We start from the raw sequence: 20,537 nt of genomic DNA, 5'->3' as shown, positions 1-20,537 counted from the left end.
TTTCTTTTTCTTAGTGTGGCTTTATTTCACTTTTAATTTCAAACATGTATTTGCCAGTTATTGAACTCTAGGCAAGAAGTTATTAACTTTTAGTAATTTGAAGTTGTTCATTCTATTGGCTTCTGGTTTCCAATGTTTCTGTTAATAAATAAGATGTCAATATGCATACTGTTATTCCTTCGAAGATAATGATACTTTTCTTTAGCTACTTTTAATATTTTCCTCTTTCCTGTCAGATTTTCAACAGTTACTGTAGCATGGCTGGGTCTGATTTTCATTGTATTTATCTTGGGTTTTCTAGAGTGTCTTAAATCTGCACCTATTGATGTCTTTTGCCATATTTGAAAATTTCTCAGATAATATCTTATCATGTATTGCTTTCCCCCATCTTCTCTTTCCTCTACTCCAAGTCCTCTAAATAAGTATCTTAGTTATATTCAACATCTTTTATGTAGCTCTTATGCTCCTTTCCATAGTTCCTATTCTTTTAATTTCTGAATTTATTTCATATTTTGTTCTGATTTGTTTTTCAATTCAATAATCTTTTCTTTGGCCATGTCTAATCTGCTGTTAAAGCCATCCTTTTATTTCATAAATTCAGTTGTGTTTTTCAATTTTAGAATTTTCATTTTGCTTTTGCTATGTTTTCTAACTCTCTGCTAACCTAGCTCTTATTTCTTGAAGAAATTATTTGTAATTATATTAATGTCTATGAATTATAGCTCCATTATTAAGTCCCCTATGAGACTGATTCTATTGTTTGTTGTCTCTCTTGGTTTTGGTCATATATTGTGTTGTAATAAACCTGATAATTTTTATTGGTAAACAAATTCAAATATTGTACAATTGAAGAATTGTAAAGCATAGTGAGATTATTTGTAACAATATGTATCAATTGAGAATATACATTTTTCTTCTAGTGGGGAAATAGGATAAGGCCACTAGATACTCAACATTACCTTTATCAAATCAAGGATTGAGCTAATTTCAAAACTGGATCATCAGCCCCTGTGAAAGCTGATCTATTTTTGGATCACTTACTCCTAGGTAATAATCCTCCAAGGTCTTAAAATATACCTGTTAGGTATTAGCAGTAATTGATTTTATATTTTATAGTTGGTGGAAATAAAAATTATGAGAGGTTAAAATGTGTGGTAGTAGAATTGGCATAAATAAGTTTCTTCATTTGTTTCTCCACCTGGCTCTTTTCCTATCAGACTCTGCCAAGGTGAAGTTTGCTATTTCAGGGCAATGAAAAAGGGAACAGAATTTTAACAAATGACTGACCTTCCAATTGCAGAATCTGAGAACTTAAAAAAGAAATTTCTCAACAACATTTTTCAAATTCTTATACAATATTATTTTATTTGATACCTGGTATTTAATCATTTCCATTTTTATTCCATTACAGTTAACCTTTTTTTTTCTGCATCCTGGACCCTTATTTGCTCAGACAACAGTAACTTAAACTATGACTCATGAGCATTTCAATTAATCAGTAGTTGCCTCAAGCTTCTGTATGGGGAGGAGAATTTTGTCTTTAACTTCTAAATGCCACTTGCAATTACTGAAGCATACTTTTCAATATGAGACCCAAGGGGCTTATGTATTCACACAATGTTAATTGAAAGTTTTGCCATCAACTCATCCGCTAGTCAATATGGATGGTAACTGCAGGTCTAATTCACACAAATTTTCCCCTAAATATTGTCAGATCCACATCAGTTTATATTGAGAAATAAGCTTTTAATGTGTTAAGTCAATGAAATTTAGAGCTTGGTTGTTACAGAATTAGCCTACCTTAACTAATACAGGGGTGGAAAAAGTAGATTTGTGGTTGTAATACAAATAAATAATATAACAATTAATAATAATACAAGAATAAACTCTGTTTCACATACTTTCAACTGTAAACTTACTTTTGCCCTCTCCTGTATAACCACTTCCTGTGTTTTTTTCCTTTAATACTTATATGCTATATAGTTCATTTATCTTGTTTTGTTTATTATCTTTCTTCTTCTGCTAGAATGTAAGTTTTGTCTATAATGTTCACTGGTGTAATTCTAGTGCCTAAAATAATGCCTATAGTAAGTACTCAATTAATATTTATTAAATGATTAAATGGATGGGTGAATAAGTAAATTAGTTAATGTTCAAATTAAGAGGTGGTAGGTTTTACTTAAAGCATTTTAGGCTTAAGCAAGTTATGGAACAAGTGTGGTTTTTTACTGTCAGGTTCATGGGGTTAAAAAGCACACCTATGAGCCATGCCAAAAAAATTTTTCCTCCGAACAGTGTAAATTTCCAGCTGTCACAGAAAGATATAACTAAAAGACAAGTTGTCTGCAGGGTGTAAGAATAAATTATACCAAATTGAAAGTTCTTTGTGTTCATTAGGACATGTTAATATATTAATCTAAAACATCTGAATCACATGTACTTCTTTTTTTTTTAGTCAAACAATAACTTAATAAACCCAAACATCCACCTACCTAATTGATTCATCCATCTACCCTCAATCCATCCCTTTTGCAACATTTATTGATGACCTGTTGGTATGCTAGGGGATAAGGATAGAAAGATGTATAGAAAATGGACTACCTTCAGTGTTTTCACAATCCAAGGAGGAAAGTGAGTTTATTACATTATTGTCTCATCAGTAGAGTAAATTATCTTCATGTATTAAAATGTCCTAAAGAAGAAACAGAGCTTTCAATGTATGACTCTTATACCTCTGTGACAACAACAACTTATAGTTATACCTTTCTGTAACAGCTGGAAATGAGTATTTAATTTGACATATCAAAATCCCTCTTCATTTTTAAAGCTGAAAACAGGGCCCATTACTTCTCCAATATTCCAGCTAATAATCTGTGTGATCTCAGAGACTTAATCTGTCAGTATTGGAGGTCTTTTGTTTGCTATTCATGGAGTAGTTTTTGAAAGGAAGTGTGAATGATATTTTATTGGCAGCAAACACCCTTTGTTTGTTGTGAGAGACTGCTGCAGTGTCACTGGGCTGTCTCCATGTTTAATAGACCATAAAATTGAAATTTCCACCCTGTTCTCTAAGAGATGAGATGAGTCAGAAGGTGATTCATTCTCTAATCAGTCAGAAGCACAACCTTTATTGCCGTTTACCTTGGATTGGGTAAAAGTAAGGAGATTTTATTGCTGTGTCACTGAAAAGATTAGAGCAAGGATTGATGGAGGGAAGTTAGTTGTTGCAATGGGCTGAGCAGCCATTGACATTTTCTCCAACCCCTTCTGATTCTAACAAGGTGGTTGCTGTAGGTCCAGTTTTAAAGCTAATTCGATAGAAACAGAGTGAAAGGGAACCTGACACAGCCAGTTTGTTCAATTTGCTGTATTAATGAGACCTACAAAATTCCACATGATTATGTTAGCTGAGGTAGTTGCCATTCAACACAAAGACAGTCATAATGATCATTTTTCCTAATTAGAACCCCAGTTGAACTCAGAAAGACCTTGAAGATGAAAGCTACATGACAAGGAACCAAAAAAATAAAACACTTCTGGTACGGTATTTATGAATTGATCTTATATTCATGCCATGTTGTGAGCTTTCATGCTGCTCTATGTCCTTCTGAGAGTCTCTTTTTAAAGGAGGAGGAAATTGATGTTGTTTTTGATGAATTGGTAATGATTACTGAAATAGATGAAATATAGCTGAAATACATGAAATATAACAAATAGATGAAATATGAATCTGTCAGTAAACTTGAAAGAAGATAGTACCAATGGTTGGGACATACACAGAGAGGTGCAGGGGCGAATATATAGTTCTTTATTATGAAAATAATAAAGACATCTGGAAAGTGGTCTTGTAGAATCAAATTTCTGAGTTTCCAAGGTCCCATTTTCCTTCAGCTCCCCAAGGAAGAAGAGTATCTGTGGCTTCAGTAGAGCTAGAATCAAAGCCAGTGTCCAGAAATTTTGCTCTATGTTGGAACAATGTCCAGTCCACCATCAGGCTACCTTAGTTTGCATTTCCAGTCGCAGTCCATCAGTCCATTTTATGTGGGGTTCACAGGGCCACATGGCTATGGAGGAAATGCTGGTGAATGCAAGAGAGCCAAGAGAGTGAACTCCTTTGTTTAGGGGATTATATATCCCCAAATTTTCACAGGGTTGCACTGGCCCCACCTCTTCTAGCCAACAATTTCTTTTCCCAGGTTTGATTGACAAGTATATTCCCTAGTCATCCTGACTCACTGCACATGCGTTTATCTCCCTTTGTTGGACCCCTTCCCCCAGTGACCTGGAGGGAATGGCCCTGTGGTTCCCTGGGGAGTGTGAAATTGCAGCTTCCTAGTGAAGCTGCCCACATGGTAATGCCTATAATGTATGGCTTTCTGTTTGCTCTTTTCCTATTATTAATAATGAACTAATTACAATGTTATCAGTCTGACACTTACGTGTAAGCCTTGATGTTGTTAGGAGCTGAACTGGCACTCAGATGTAGGCGATGGTGTTCCCCTGTTGGACATAATCTCAGAACACAAGCATCTCACAAGATCATTCTGCGCCCATGATGAAGTGAGACAAACTAAGAACGCTTCTTAATATTGTCTAAACTACAACATACCTAAATCCCCCTTTCTTGCCTAATGTGAATGACATGCTACTTTCTTACCAATTATAGCTTTAGCCTTGTTCTAGTCATCCCTCCTTCTAGATAAAACTTATTAAGATGCCAATCATACCATTGTCCCTGCTTCCTGACATCACTTAATCTAGAGCGGATTCCTGTTTCTTTGAATTGTCCCAAAATTACTTAACATAAACCCAAATCCTATATTATATCTTTTCAAATATCCTCTTCCTGAGATGCCCCATGGTTCTCATGGCATGTGATTTTCTTCACTGCAATGAACAAAGATTTCAACTTGTTGAACCAGAGGTGGCTTCCTGGTGATCTTTGGTCTGAAAGGTATTGACAGTTGCCACATAACCATCTCAAAATAATCCCCACTTTAGCAATTTTTTATAATCTAGCTACAGGGGCAAAATATCCCACATTGACCCAGAGATTTAGGGCATGATAAGGAGCTGTTTTGAGTGTTATTATTTTTTATTATTTATTATAAATAACAATAAGCATGTTATTTTTAACCACTTGTTAATTACATACAAGAGCCCTCCCCCCTTTTAGAATGTTTTGTTCACTTTGGCATGGCATCTTAATACCTACATAGACTAGATTTTTTAATGTGAAAATATCATACATATAAGACACTCATCAGTGTATGAATGGTTTAAACAATAATAAAAAAAAATACTTGTGTATTTACCACACAGTTTAAGAAAGAGAATATTCTTGTTTGGCATTTTTATTCCTTTGCTTTACTTTATGGTTTTACTGCACTTGGATGTGTGTGTCCCTAAGTAATATATTTTCTAGCTTTTTCATTTTTGAGTGCAATAGAAATGGAAATCATACTGTATGTATTCTTTCTAATTTTCTTAGCTCAACATATTTTTGTGAAATCTATCCATGTTTATGTTAAAACGATTACATTCATTTTCACTATGGTATCATCTTATAATGTATTGATTTTCATGTTGATGGACCTTTATTTTGTTTCAGTGGGATTTTTCAAACTGTGGGTCATGAACAATTAGTAGGTTTTTCATTTTTAAAAAATGAAGTACATTAGAAAATGTCAGTATACATATACATATATATGTGTGTATAAGTGTAATAATAAATATAGTACAAAGGGTGGGGCAAAATAGGTTACAGTTGTTCATATGGAAAATAATACAACAATTAATTAATAATATTACAAAAATAAACTCTGTTTCACATACTCACAACTGTAAACCTTTTTCTCCCAACCTGTATATACACATATAAATGTAAATTCATGTAAAAACATATGTAAATATATGTCTCTGTGTGTTTATTTTCTGAATTGTGATATAAAATGTGTTTCTTACTGTGACCTCTGCCAAAAATATTTGAGAAGACACCTGTAGAGAGTGCACCTACGAATGAAATTGCAGAGCAAAGGGTATTTCCCCCTATAAATCTAAGGATAACTTAACTTGACATTATATTTAAATAAGCTTCCAAGTGAGAGCTTGAAGTCCCAGGACTTTAATGTTAAAGAAAATTATCACCTAGAAAATTTTGAATACTCGGTAATCATTAATCACAAATAATGAGTGTAACTCACTTAATTTTAGTAAAACTCATTTTTCAGAGTATGACCTAGAGAAAACACAATATCTATCCCAAGCCTTGTATTTTTTCAAATGTCAGATTGCTGTGGCAGAGAAGAATTTAAATTTTACATTGGACGTCATGCTTATTTTCTTTCCTCTTTCACCCCTCCTTTATTTCTATACTCTACCCCTAACACACACACAAACACTATTACAGCCTATTATATGAAATGTTGCACATTGTTCCTTGGCTTCTGTAGTTTTTCCTCATTACTCATAGCCTTGATATAGCTGACAAGTATAAATTCTCATCTGAGAATTTTATCAGATGTAAAGTGTATGGGCTTTCACTCTAAATTCTGTTTCTGCCATGATACCTTTATAGCTTTGGGCAGATTCACGTGAGTTTTGATTTCCTCATCTGCAAATTGAGAATAATAATAGCTACCTATGGCATATAGTGAGGATTAGATATATCATATATAAATTGCCTAGCACTTTACTTCGTACATGGTATACACTCACTAGGTATTTGTTTCTCATTTTCCTATTAAGCCATTCATCTACTTCCTTGACCTGAGAAGATGGTAAAGGCATAATTTCAATAGATTGTTCTGATGTCATAGAGCTCTGAAGTGACAAATGACTCAGGTGCATATCTGAGTTGAGCAAATAAAGGATTATAGCTAGTTCTTACAATAGCAAAAGGTAATGACTAACAATTCTGGGAAGATCTTATCTGTGTCAGTGTTGGCAGCTCTGGGTGTATATGGTAAAGATAATATGGAGACCCATTTCCTGGGGCATGTAGACTGAATATGTCCTCCCCCCCCCCCATCACAAGTGAAATTGCTCTCAGTGTGCTATCCACCTCACTTCATATCCCAAGAACATACAAAAAAAAAAAAAGAGAGAGATTTTGGCATGCCACCATACGGGTTTTTTCAACCACTGGTCTATATTATTCCTCTTGTTCTTTTTTCTTTTTGTGTAAATTCTTTTTGCTATTACAGAGGTTGGCAATTAAAAAAAAATGCCAGAGAGGAAATATTTTAGACTTTGTGGCCATGTGTCCTGTGCGATACACTCAGCTTTGCAGTTGTAGCAGAAAAACAGCCAGAGAAAATACAGAAAAAAAGAGCATTGCTATGTTCAAATAAAACTATTTAGGAACAATGAATTTTGAATATAATTCATATAATTTTCACATGTCATGGAAAGTTCTTTTGATTTTCCCCCAACCATTTAAAAGCTTAAACAAACATCCCTATCTTGTATGCCATACAAAACAGGTAGTTGAGTGAATTTGGTCCACAGGCCACAGTTTTCCTACCTCTGTCTTTTTGCTTTACTGAATTTTCCAGTTATCTTCTTACAATCTATGCAAGTCATTTCCCAAACTGAATATTAAAATATGTGTATTTCTGTGTTTTATTAGTGTATTAGTTTTCTTTTGCAACCATAATAAATTGCCACAGTTTAGCAGCTTAAAACAACATAAATATATTATCTCACAATTAGATAGCTCATAAGTCTGAGTTGACTCGGTTTGATTCTCTACTCAAGATTCACAAGGTTGAAATCAAGGTATGGGTTGGCTGAGCTCCTATCAGGAAACTCTGGGAAAATCCCACTTTCAAGTTCATTTTGGTGGGCAGAATTTGATTCTTTGTGGTTGTAGGAATGAGGCTCCCATTTCCTCATTGGCTGTTAGCTAAGAGCCATCCTTAGCTCCTAGAGCCTTCCCTCTGTGGCCCTTCATGTGGATCTCTATATCTCAGAGTCCTTTCAACATGTCAAATCTTTTTCACATTTGAAATCTCTCTGACTTATTCTACAGCGTCTCAGCATCCGAATTCCTCTTCTTCCTGTTTTTAAGGGCTTAGGGATTACTTTGAGGCCACCCAGCATTTGAATGGGTTAAATTATTTATGCTTGAATGGGTTAAATTATTTCTGGATACATCTCAGGTGCTCTATCGACTTATATATCATTATTTATGTTGAAAATCTAGGTGGTAATTGTGCTATTCTAAAAGTATCTCCTCAAGGTTCCTATCCCTTAGATTTGGCATATTTCATAAGCATATTTTATACAGTTTTGGAACTAGTTCAATAATCTTTGCTTCTCATTAGGTCATCTAGCTACTACTATGATTAAACTTTGTTGTTTTTCTAAGTCCAATCAGTTACTGAATCATATGGATATAATATTCTGGGGCTAGAAATCTCTATTTGACTTTCAACTGTTTTTCTTCAGCCACCATGTCAGATTTTTCAGCAGTCTTGCTGATTCTCATCCCCAGTGACCCAAGTATTTACATATTTCTTTTCACCCCTTGCCCTATGATACCCTAGTTTACATCTTCATAATTTCCTATCCCGTTTATTGCAATAACTTCCTAATTAGCCTGCCTGCTTCTGGTTTCTCCCTTCTCCATATAATGTTCCAGAGATTATATGATCCAACCTGAACTTTAGTAAAACTGCCGGAATTACCCCATTGCCTCCAGAATGGCATGTCAACTCCCTAACATAACATTCAAAGATTTCCATTATATGACTCAATTCTATCTTTCAACCTCATTTTCCATTACAACCCCCCAGAGAAGTGTTGGGACTATAGTTGGGGTTGAATACTATTTTCCCAATGATAGGTATGGGCCATGTTCTGGTACATAGGCCTGTGTAACTAAGGCAAAGGGTTTGTGTAACTTTTACAGGTTGGGCTTAAAAGATGGCTTTGATTATTCAAAGATCCTTCTTTTTACCTTCAACATTCAATTGATTGTGAAATTCAGGCAATCCCTTTTACCATCTACATTTTTAATTTATCTCCTCCTGTTTGTTAGTCTTGCCATTGCCCTAATGTGTGTCTTGTCATCTCTCTCCTGGACTACTTCCATGGCCAATCTGTCTCTTTGTCCCATTCTCTCTTTATTCTAACCCAGTCATCATATAACAGTAAGGTATCATTCTAAAACAGTCTTATTATGGTCCCTTTGTAATTCCAAACCTTCACTAGTTCCCCATTGTTTCCACTGAAAATTATTTACCCACTAATGCAGTAGTTAAGAACTTGAGCCATAGGTCAGACTGCTTGGATGGAATCCTAACTCTCCTACTTACCAACTATGTGATATGAGACATGTGACGTTATTGTTCTAAGTCTCAGTTTCCTCATCTGTAAAATGGGGATGATAATATTTATACAGAGTTTTTATGTGGATAAAAATATATTAAATATGAAGAACAATTACCCAGTACCTGGTACATAGAATGTATTCAAATAATACTGGTCATAATAACCACCATAGTCCAGAGATTGAGATGGACTAAATAAATAACTGGCTATTTTTTACTTAATTAGGAATTTTTGAGAGCTATATATTTGGCTAAATAACTGAATTTCAATGTTCTCCCCTTTTGCTCTGTGTAGGCAGCTAAGGATTGTAACTGGTGAATGGTTTTTTGAAGAAAAGGCGAAACGTTTCAAGCAAGCCAATGTTCTGGGCACTGATGTTGTCCGGCAGTCCATCTTAAGAAGAAGTCCAGGTAATTAAAGCAGCTATATGATTTCAAAATTGTTTTAATCTTCATTTTGGCTGGCTAAATAACTTCCCTATATTATCCAGCAAATGAGCACAGGTGAATTTCCTGAGTCCCTTAGGTGATTTCAAAACATGAAATTAAATTTGCAATTCATACAAGGGAAGAGGAAGTCAGTAGAAAAAAGTACACAGTCATTTTCCATTTATCTGATACACTGAGATTGTTAAAGTACGTATTTTTCTTCATCATAGATTGTTCTTTTACCAAAAACATTTCCAATATTTTACTAAACATTTAAGGAATTAACACAAAATAGATAAATAAATGATTCACATTGTGAAAGCAATCCTTGATTTTTCAACAAAATGTTTTTCAAATTTCTTTTAAATGTTACCTTTTCTAATCCAGTGGTTCTCAATCAAGGGGCAATATTGTGTATTGTGCCCCCTCCCCCAAGCCAGGGGAGCATTTAGAAATGCAAGGATGGGGATTAATGGCATTTAGCAGTCAGGTGTCAGAGATGTTCCATGGTCTGAAAGGCACAGGACAGTTTCACTCAATGAAGAATTATACTGTTACCAATGCCAATAACAGTCCACCCCGAGAATGCTATTCTGTGCATTCAAGCTATAATTTAATTGGTTAAATATTGAGTGAAACTTGTGTTTAGGAGCATATTTCTCATGTGTGGTGTACTAAAGGCATCTTCTGGCCTGTTGATAGGGTATCTGATGTTTCATACACTGGAGACTAATACTCTTGTGTTGAAATCTGGAAGGAAGGGCTGAGAGGCTTGGAACTGATTTCAGTGCCAATTCTGGGTGTGGCACTAGCAAGGAAGGGCTTTCTCACATGGGTAACATCAGGTCTGATGCTGCAAAGGGACAGAATGCAGTAGTTAGGATTAAGCAGTTAGCTATGGCTGTTTCCTTTGCTCAAACCTCAGCACCTTCCAGACTATAGACTGTATTTAAGTTACGAGGTGTATACATAGGTACTCACCCTCCCATTAAATCTGGCCTACGTACTCAGAAATCAGTGTCATTTCTAGAATCCCATCCTGAATTCAGTCTCTAAGGATTTGCAGTTCTCATGAACCCAGGCTCCTCTGCCCTAAAGATATCTGTAGAGGGATGATGTATTATTCCTCCATTGTAGTCATTTCTAGAAAGCTTATCTCAGCAAACCTCCCACAGATGAGTCCTGATCTTAGTCCTCATTTAACTCTGGAACACTCAACTGATTAGAAATAACTATGTGACTGGGAATTTTAGTATGGGAACATCATTGCCAATTATTATAGGCTTTTTTTTAGTCCTGTGCTGATGTAGGAAAGTGAATGAAGAATAGAAAATTGTCCTCATTTTTAGCTATTTTGTATGTAAATTTGTCTTCTGGTTATTTTTAATGAGAAGCTGAAGAAATACAAAGCCAAGAGAAAAACCACCAGGATTCAGAAAAGTCAAACACTTCACCTTCTGCTGGGCAGAAGGCCAGCCATGATGGGCCCAAGAAAAAGGGGTAAGACGTGGCCTTCCCAAGGCTTTTTTTTTTTTTTTTTTTTACCTTTATTTCAGATACCTCTGAAATCCTTAGTTTTTGAAGTCTGATGTCACTTCAGTGACCCAGAGAAGGTCAGAGACTCAACCAAGGTTACATTCTCCTGTCATTCTCCTGGGGTAATGCAGTTTTCAGTCTTAACTGAATAAAGGTCCCCTCTGATCTGAATATGTAAGAGTTTTTCTTGCATTTGACATATCCAGTCTTATACTAAATGGTTCCCAGGAGGTTCCATGTCTGGCCAGTCTTGTCTATAGAGAGGTGACGACTGACTTTGTTGTAGAATGTCAACAGCCCTACCCCCATCCTGAGTGCTGATAGATAGGATGAAAACATTATATCCCCTGTTTAAAATGCAGGCTTCTTTATGGGGGGGGGGAGTCACATTTGGCCACCCCAATAACAATTCATAAAGTAAATATATGTGTCAGGTACCGAAAATAGGAATAGGAAGCACATCAGGAAGTAAGATTTAAGGGGACAAGAGGGTTTCATCAAGGAGAAAAGTGGCCCACAAAATGCTGGCTCTAAGGACCAAAAGGCAAACTGCTGCTTCTCAGCATTTTGCAGTCTTCATTTCTCAGGCAGCTGTTGGTTAGTTTTGAGTTGAGGCTATGAGAGTTCTAATATGCACCAAATCACTTTATGGTCCTTTCCAGGTAGCACTGCATCATTCTCTCAGCAGAAATCAATGTGAGAGACCACCAGTGTTTGAGACTGTATCTGGCTCTACAGAAAGTCTGTGTTTTATTTTTATTTTTTAGAATCTTGAACTGCAAGTAGTAATGAAACCTAAATGTCCTCTAACTAAAACAGTCATGACTAACCATGTCTTTATTAATTAGCAGAAATGAATGGAAAAGATAGCTTAGAGTGACCATAATCTGATGTATTGATTCTTCCTACCATGTTGCATTCATTTCACTCTTCAGGACTCTCACAATGCCTTGTGCCTGTGCATCACTCCTTACTTTGCACTCTGACACCCCTCCCACAACACACTTAATTTAAGTTCCCTTAGTGCTGGGCCCTGTTGCTTTTTTGCTTTTGTGCCACAGCATCGTGCCTGGATCATCAAAAACAATCAATGGCTTGATTGAATAAGTAGCTCAGAGCTCACGGGTGCTTCTAGGAGCTGTAGTTTGCAGATCCAAGTTTAAGCATCACGGCATAGGCCACAGCAGAATGCTGGACTTGGAGCCTGGAGAAAATAAGTAGCTCTCCAGCACAATGACTTATATACAGCCTGAATTGTTAAAAAAATAGTCATAGCACTGGACTGAGCCCTGCTGGAACTCAAAATTGGGATCTGATGGTTCTCGGTCTTTGAGGAATGTAAACACATGGTTGGGGAGAAAATGTACATACCTGAAAATTTAATACATATAGAAGAAATTTAGGAATATATAAGATGATAATACGAGCTGCCTGAAAGCCTTTCTAAAACAAGACAAGGTGTTGATTAACTACAAGAGGTGTCATATAGCAGTAAGTAATTAAGTAAATATGAAATAAGTGGCTTAGGTAATTAATGTCTGGAGGGCACAGGGGCCATCAGGAAAGACATCAATTTGTAAGTGGGACTTGATGAGGACGTTGAAAGATGGTTGGGGTCCAGGATATTAAAAAGGGGGAGAATGATCAAGGTGGAGGAGAAACCTTAAGTAGAAATTCAGAGGTGAGGACATGTGCAAGGTGGGTCTCAGAACAGCATAGACTGACATTGTATTAAGAGCTATTTTCAACAAAAATGTAATTTTCCAGTTAGATTGAAGCTTCTGACACTTTAACAAGACACTCTTCCAGTGGTCTTTGAAACAGAGATAACTTGGCAGGCTCCATTAAGATTGTTCTAGCACAGCCAGGTGTGACTCAGCAGTTGAGCATCGACCTAGGATCCAGGTGATCGGGGTTCGATTCCCGGTCAGGGCACATGCCCAAGTTGCGGACTTGATCCCAAATCAGGGGCGTGCAGGAGGCAGCCGATCAATGACTCTTTCATCATTGATGTTTCTATCTCTCTCTCTCCCTCTCCTTTCCTCTCTCTGAAATCAATAAAGATATATTAAAAAAAAAAAAAAAAAGATTGTTGTAGTATCTTTGGGCACACCCCCCACTAGAAAACTGTAGAATGTTGAGTAAATGAACTGATCTTTCCTAGCACCATCACAAAAATAATGTAGCTTTGGTTTTTTTATTAAAATACATTTGGAAAACCCTTGTTTGTGGCATTCAGTAGCCTGGATCATGACTTGAATCTTGCTTCCTGAAAGCTATTTTTGCTTAAGTTCTAAATAATTTAGTGAAATGCGATCATTTTCATCCTATATGAGACACTCAATTGTTCAAACTTCATTACCGCAGGGAGAAATGACATGGAAGATATAAAAATGGTTCCCACCACATGGGTTTAGTCACTCATTCTACAAAAATCGGTTTGGTTCTAGTATTTGCCAGGTATCACTCTATGCTCAGGGGATTTGGCAGGAAATAAGAAGGTCAGAGTTGCTGCTGTCATGGAGCTTCAGTCTAATAAGCTGCCACCTCAGTTTGTCCCAGAGGATCACCTGAGTTCCCCTCTCTAGCAAAGTGAATTCAAGCTCTTTATTCTCAGCACTCCTACAAACAGACTCAGCTCAGGTAGTGGTGAGTTCTCAAAGTCAGTGGTCTTTTTCTTAGCAGGGATGGAGGCCTGGCTCACCAGCAAGTGTTATGGCCTTGGGAGAATGTCATAACCTCTTCCACTACTACCCTTGATACTATACTGAAGGGCATGGAAATTCCCCACAACCTCTCAGCCCCAAGTCCACTTTATTGAAGAATCATTTACTGTTGAAAGCACTAGAAATGGTATTCTTAAAATTATGTTTTAAAATGCTTTCTTTCTTATCTTTTCAATATATTTATTTATATACTTTCAGATTTCTTCTTAGCAGGTTCAGATCAGCAACCAGAGGAGAAATCATCATAACTCCAAAAACTGAAAGTGGGAGGAGCTACAGTGTGGACTTAGATAGCCAAAATTTTCGGCGTTTAAAGTCAGCCCCCAGTTCAGACAGGTAAGACACATACAGATTGGACAATGGTGTAGCCTGAGGATAAGGTTGATGTATTTCCATCCAAACAGTGCTTCTAGGTACCTGTGAAGTTTTACCTCTTGGAGAACCCCTAAAACAATGTGAAAAGCCAGGAGGATATTATTTTAGTTGAAATGGAAAGCGCTTATATTTCTTCTGGAACTACAGCTATTGAATTCATCTGTGTTACCTGCAGGGATGAGACTTTATGTTTTGGGACTCAGGGCTGCAGTTCAAATGGAGATGTACAAGGAAAATAAATTATTTTCATTGATTTATTTATCTTTTTCTGTTTAACCTTCTGAAAAAGAAAGTTCTGAGTGTTATATACAGTCCTTGTAGCTTTTAAAAAATTACTAACATCATTTGAACTACGTTAGGGAATTTCCGTAAATTCAACTTCTTTCTAGTTCCACCTCCTCTAACTTGTTATCAGTGGGGTCAAGTGAGAATCTCCAATATAGAGAGCTGTCACCTTGTCAAGCAAAGTAAAGAGAAATAGAAAGGATAGCCAAGTGCATAGTCATTTCATACCAGGCTTGATTTTCTTTATCTTGTTGGGGCACAAGTCAAGGCTAATTTTATGATTAGTGCATTTTCAAAGGCAACAATGAGAAAAAGATCTACCTTCATGTTTCTCTGCTTCTTATAAATGTTAACTTCCTTTTGCTTGCTTGCAGCTGCAGTAATTCTGCAAAGCCGAGAAGTAAAACCTCCTTAGGTTCTTCAAGCAGAATTACATTCTCCCTGTTATTCATTTTAGAATATAGAACAGCAAATCCTCTAGAGAGAACACTCTTTTGACTGTTGGGTCTATTTTTTTTCATGATGACTCTCCATGCCTCCATTTTTCCCTGAAGTATTTCTGCAAACTGGTGTCACTTTATATAAAACTTCACAGAAAAACAGATGGAAGTATAAAATAAATCATTTACCCACTATCAAAAGATCATCACCATATTCGGTATTTTCCAAATTTCCAAAAGTATAGGTTATTTTCTTTATAATAAAATTTAAGCCACTGTTGCCTTTGTCCTTGAAATAGTTACCTTTGACTTCCTTCTGGGTTGCCCCGTGTTGTGTCCCACAAAAACTTTATATAAAAATCTCATTTTGTTTTTGATTGTTGAACTCCTAACTCTCAGACATCAAAATTATTTAGAGATGACAAACATAGCTTAGTGATGTTATTTTTGCTCAGCCTCTCAGGGACTCTACGGATGAACCATCTTGACTTACATTTCAGGCTAGCATTTAAGAAGGACATTATATAAACAAAGAGGAAATATGGAATTCCTTGCTCAAAAAACAAAAAGTCCCCTTGCCCAACAAACAAAATTAGGTTCCATTTTAAATTAATTTGTTTTACAGTTACTCAACATGAATAAGGGGCATGCTCTCTAATATCACAATGTTTGGACCATGCTCACAGAATCTATCTGCCTGGGTTTAATCCTTGTGTCTTATCTACTGCTGGGTATAAATAACAATAAAGCTACAAAGCCATATGGACATGTTTCACCAAATATGGGTGTATTGACCCAGAGGTTTCTTGTTTTTGTTGTAAACTGGAAGGAGGTCCCTAAGTAGACTTTATCTTTTAAATTGTAAATACCTGAAATGGTTTACAGATCATCAGAAAATAATAGTTAGGGGTGCTTTGGCTTAAACATGCCAGGAACAATGTTTTCCCATTAAGAAAGACAGTAAAGATGTTTGGGAGATGAGTAGAGCAAAATGTCCTTTTCCTAGAACATGATGACTCATTAATAGACTGCCCCAGTGAGCTGAGTTTCATTATCCCCAAATTGTTCCATAGAAAGTTGGGGCATGAAGTGGCCCATCTTTTCTTAACTCCCATCACCTAAAACTGTTAACTCCCTTTGTTTACTTGAAGCTCTAGTAATTGTACAAAGCCAACAGCAAAACAGGCAGGCTTTCTTTTCTCCTTAGTTTCTGCAAGCAGAATTGCATTCTTCCCTGTAATTCATTTTATTTTATTTTTTAATGTTTTAATTTATCTTTATCGTTGAAAGTATTACAAATGTCCCCCTTTTCCCCCCATTGACCCCCTCCATCCTGCACCACCCCCTCCAGGCCTTCATCACTCTATTGTTTGTGTCCGTGGGTTATGCATATAGGTTCTTAGGTTAATCTCTCCCCACCCCTGCTTTACCTCTGAGTTTCACCAGTCTGTTCGATGCTTCTGTGTCTCTGGATCTATTTTGTTCATCAGTTTATTTTGTTCATTAGATTCCACATATGCGTATCCTCATGTGGTAGTTGCCTTTCTCTGACTGGCTTATTTCACTTAACATAACACTCTCCTAGTCACATCACGCTGTCTCAAAGAGTAAGGGATCCTTCTTTTTTACAGCTGCATAGTATTCCATGATGCAAATGTCCAAGAAGACGCTTGATATGATTTCAATCTTCTTGAAGTTATAGAGACTTCTTCTGTGTCCTAACATGTGGTCTATTTTTGAGAATGTCCCATGTGCACTTGAGGAGAATGTATATTCTGCAGCTTTGGGGTGAAATGTTCTGTAAATATTGATTAAATTCATCAGATTTAGAGTGTCTTTCAGAGTCACTGTTTCCTTGTTGATTTTTTGTTGGAAAGATCTATCCTGTAAAGTCAGTGGGGTGTTAAAGTCTACTATAATTGTTCGCTATCAATCTCTACTTTAAAATCCTCCAGAAGTTTTTTTGTTTTTGTTTTGTTTTTTTAGCCTGTGTGAGTCTTTTGTTCTGAGGTGAGTCTCTTGTAAACGACATATATTTGGGTTTTGTTTTCTTATCCATTCAGCTACCCTATGTCTCTTGATTGGGAGATTTAATCCATTTATATTTAAGGTTATTATCGATAGATATCTATTGCCATTTTATTTCTTTATGCTTATGTTTCTCTTTCTCTCTATTTCTACTTCTTATTACAGCAGTCCCTTTAACATTTCTTGCAATGCTGGTTTGGTGGTGATAAACTCCTTTAGCCTTTTTTTTGTGTGTGTCTGGGAATCTCTATTTCACCACCTATTTTGTTTGGGGGGTTTTTGTTCTTTTTAAATTTTATTTTTTTAAATACATCTTTATTGATTTCAGAGAGGAAAGGAGAGGGAGAGAGAGAGACAGAAACATCAATGATGAGAGAGTCATTGATCAGCTGCCTCCTGCATGCCCCTGACTGGGGATTGAGCCCACAACCCAGGCGTGTGCCCTGACCGGGAATCGAACTCTGATTGCCTGGATCCTACGTTGATGCTCAACTGCTGAGCCACGCCCGGCTGGGCTCACCATCTATTTTAAATGATAGCCTTTCTGGATAGAGTAGTCTTGGTTTCAAATCCTTGCTTTTCATCACCTTGAATACTTCATGCCATTCCCTTCTGGACTGTAGAGTTTCTGATGAGAAATCAGTTGACTGCCCTATGGGAGCTCCTTTGTAGGTAACAGATGGCTTTTCTCTTGCTGCCTTTATGATTCTCTCTTTGCTTTGAATTTTTGGCATTTTAATTATGATGTGTCTGGGTGTGGGCCTGTTTGGGTTCTTCTTGCTTGGGACTCTTTGTGCCTCCTGAACTTGTGTGACTTTTTCCTTGACCAGGTTAGGGAAGTTTTCTGCCATTATTTCTTCAAACAAGTTCTGTAACCCTTACTTACCTTCTACCTCTTCTGGCACTCCTATGATGTGAATATTGTTACATTCCATGATGTCCTCCTGTTTTTAAAATTTTTTTTCTTTTTGGTTCTCTGATTGAGTGATTTTTTTCTACCCTGTCTTCTAATTTGCTGATCCAATCCTCAGCTTCCATTAATCTGCTATTTATTCCTTTTAATTTTTTTTTCCATTTTATTTCTACTATGATATTCTTAATTCCCTTCATAATTTCCATTTCTTTTCTCATGCTGTTGAGCATCCTTACAATCAGTATTCTGGACTCTATATCTGATACATTGCTTATCTCCATTTCATTTAGTTCTTCTGGAAAATTAATTTGTCCTTTCATTTGGGACTTGTTTTATTGTTTCTTCATTTTGGCTGCCTGTTTGGGCTTGTTCCTATGTATTCGGTAGATCTGCTAGGACCCCCAGTCTTTTGGATGGTCTCTGGTGCAGGCCAATGTCAGACACTCTTTGTGACTGGCCTTGAGTACCCTGTTTGAAGCTTTTCACACTCCACAGCTTGTGGTTTCCTCTGTTGGGGATGGGTCTGTTTGGACAGGACCAAAATGCACACCAAGGTCTACTTTTCCAAGCCCTGGGTCCAGAAGCAGCTCAGGCAAAGTCTCAAAACATACAGAATGCTTGTTATTCAGTCTCTTAATGAACCTCAGGCTGTACAAACTCCACAGGGTGGGGCAAGAGACTTTCCAATGGGTGGGGCAATTGCTTCCCCCCCAGGCAAAAACTGCTTGGATGATAAATGTCTACCTGAGAAAGATGTCCTCTGCTCTATGTGAGAATGAATCAGCACAGGGATGCAGATGGCTGCCCTCTGAGCTCCATCTCTGGAGCCAGCATCCCCTGACTCTCCCCACACAGCTGCAGCCCATCCTGCCCTCCCTCTGCTGGAGCCCAAGGTGAGTGGCTGCACTTGAAACTTTGTGCATTGGCCCTTTAAGAGGGTGCCTGCTTTACCAGCCATCTCTCCCTGGCAGAAACAACCCTGCTGCTTTTCACAGGGCACCTTTCTCAGTTCTGGTGCTCTGGGCTGGAGAGCCCAGCTTGGGGTTTAGACCTCAGAGTTCTCAGTGGGAACCCCCCACAGCTGAGATATCCCTCTAGACCTTCAGCTGCTGCCTGTGAGAGCCAGGCTAGCCCTCTCACACCTCAACACTTCCCATCAATCTCTATGCACTTCCTACCAATCTCTATGCAGCCTCCACTTTGGGTCCTTGGTTATGAAGGTGCCCTCCAGCCAGTATTCAGTTGATTATTCAAGATGATTATTCTCTATTTTAGTTGTAATTCCAGTTTGGTCCTGGGAAAGAGTTTCAATGTAGCTTCCACTCACTCCACCACCATCTTGGAATTTCCCTCCGTAATTCATTTTTTTACTATGGAGCACTCTAAAGCGAGTGTAAGATCCTGGTCTATTACTTGACCTTAGCAATTACTTTCCCTTTCCACAATGCATATTTTATCATGGTTAATTGCTCTTTTCCTAGAGCAGTTTGGACATTTTTTAAAAAAATTCACGTCATATCACAGTGGAAATGATGTTTTGTCAGGTACCTTGTTGACTTTATTTCTTTTTCGTTATTTCAAAGCAGGGAAATAAATGAATGGAGTAGGTAATGCCCAGTAGCCTCTCAGAAGAGCATGACAAGTAGCTATTCACTGGTTGCTAGGGACTTGACTTTTAAAAGCATAGAAGCTTTTAAAAGAATATTAATGTAAACTATTGTTAATAAACAGAATGTTCTTCAAGGCACTGATTTCGAATCCTTTCAACTTTGTGATGATTTGTTGATGTGGTATGATTTGTGAGATATCTATCTTATTTCATGCTCTCCCAGAAACAGATCCTGGGACATGGATTCATGAGTGAGTTATTTATTAATAAAATGATTCCAGGAGAAAACAAGGAGTAAGAGAAGCAGAATAAAGAAGGGGAAGAAGCTAAGCAATGTGCTGTCTTAGGCGATGTCTGAGTTTGAGGACTTAGCCTGATCCTTCCAAGGACTCTGGAGTATAAATTATATCTCTGAGTTTTTCCATTTTGAGGAAAGAGACCATTGTGCTTCTGTAACAATCAGGCATTAGCTATGAATTCCCTTGGATAGAGTTTATGGATTTAGCAAGTAAAGATACAGGATGCCCAGGTAAATTTGAATTTCCGATAAACAACTCTTTTTTCAAATATGTCCAATGAAATATTATTTTCATTAGTAGACTACATAAATATTAGTATATTTTATACTAAAACTTATTGTTTATATTAAATTCAAATTTAACTGGGAGTTCTGTATTTTACCTGAAAACTCTACTATGAGGATTGGCAGACATACTCCAAAACATTTCTAGACTTCTAGTCCTAGTGCTAAAGGGCAGATCTCTGGAGGTCACATGTGCAAACTATTAGCAGAAAAACACTCAGAAACTAGGAATCAACACAGAGAGTTGCCCAAAGGGTCCAAGGGAACCTGGGTAGGGT

At 37.0% G+C, this 20,537-nt stretch overlaps 1 protein-coding gene across 1 annotated transcript in view; it reads left to right on the top strand.

Annotated features, from left to right (window-relative positions):
- The window catches only part of SYTL5 (synaptotagmin like 5), a 209,792-nt gene that overhangs the window by 136,504 nt on the left and 52,751 nt on the right, over positions 1-20,537 (top strand). The window contains exons 4-6 of the mRNA XM_087829354.1: positions 9,631-9,746; positions 11,159-11,264; positions 14,225-14,362. Of these exons, the coding sequence (XP_087685480.1) occupies positions 9,631-9,746; positions 11,159-11,264; positions 14,225-14,362 (360 nt within the window). The remainder of the gene's footprint in view (positions 1-9,630; positions 9,747-11,158; positions 11,265-14,224; positions 14,363-20,537) is intronic.

The sequence above is a fragment of the Miniopterus natalensis genome, chromosome X (assembly GCF_054644295.1).
Source record: "Miniopterus natalensis isolate mMinNat1 chromosome X, mMinNat1.hap1, whole genome shotgun sequence".
Classification (NCBI taxonomy): domain Eukaryota; kingdom Metazoa; phylum Chordata; class Mammalia; order Chiroptera; family Miniopteridae; genus Miniopterus; species Miniopterus natalensis.
This window is presented reverse-complemented; position numbering and strand designations above follow the sequence as displayed.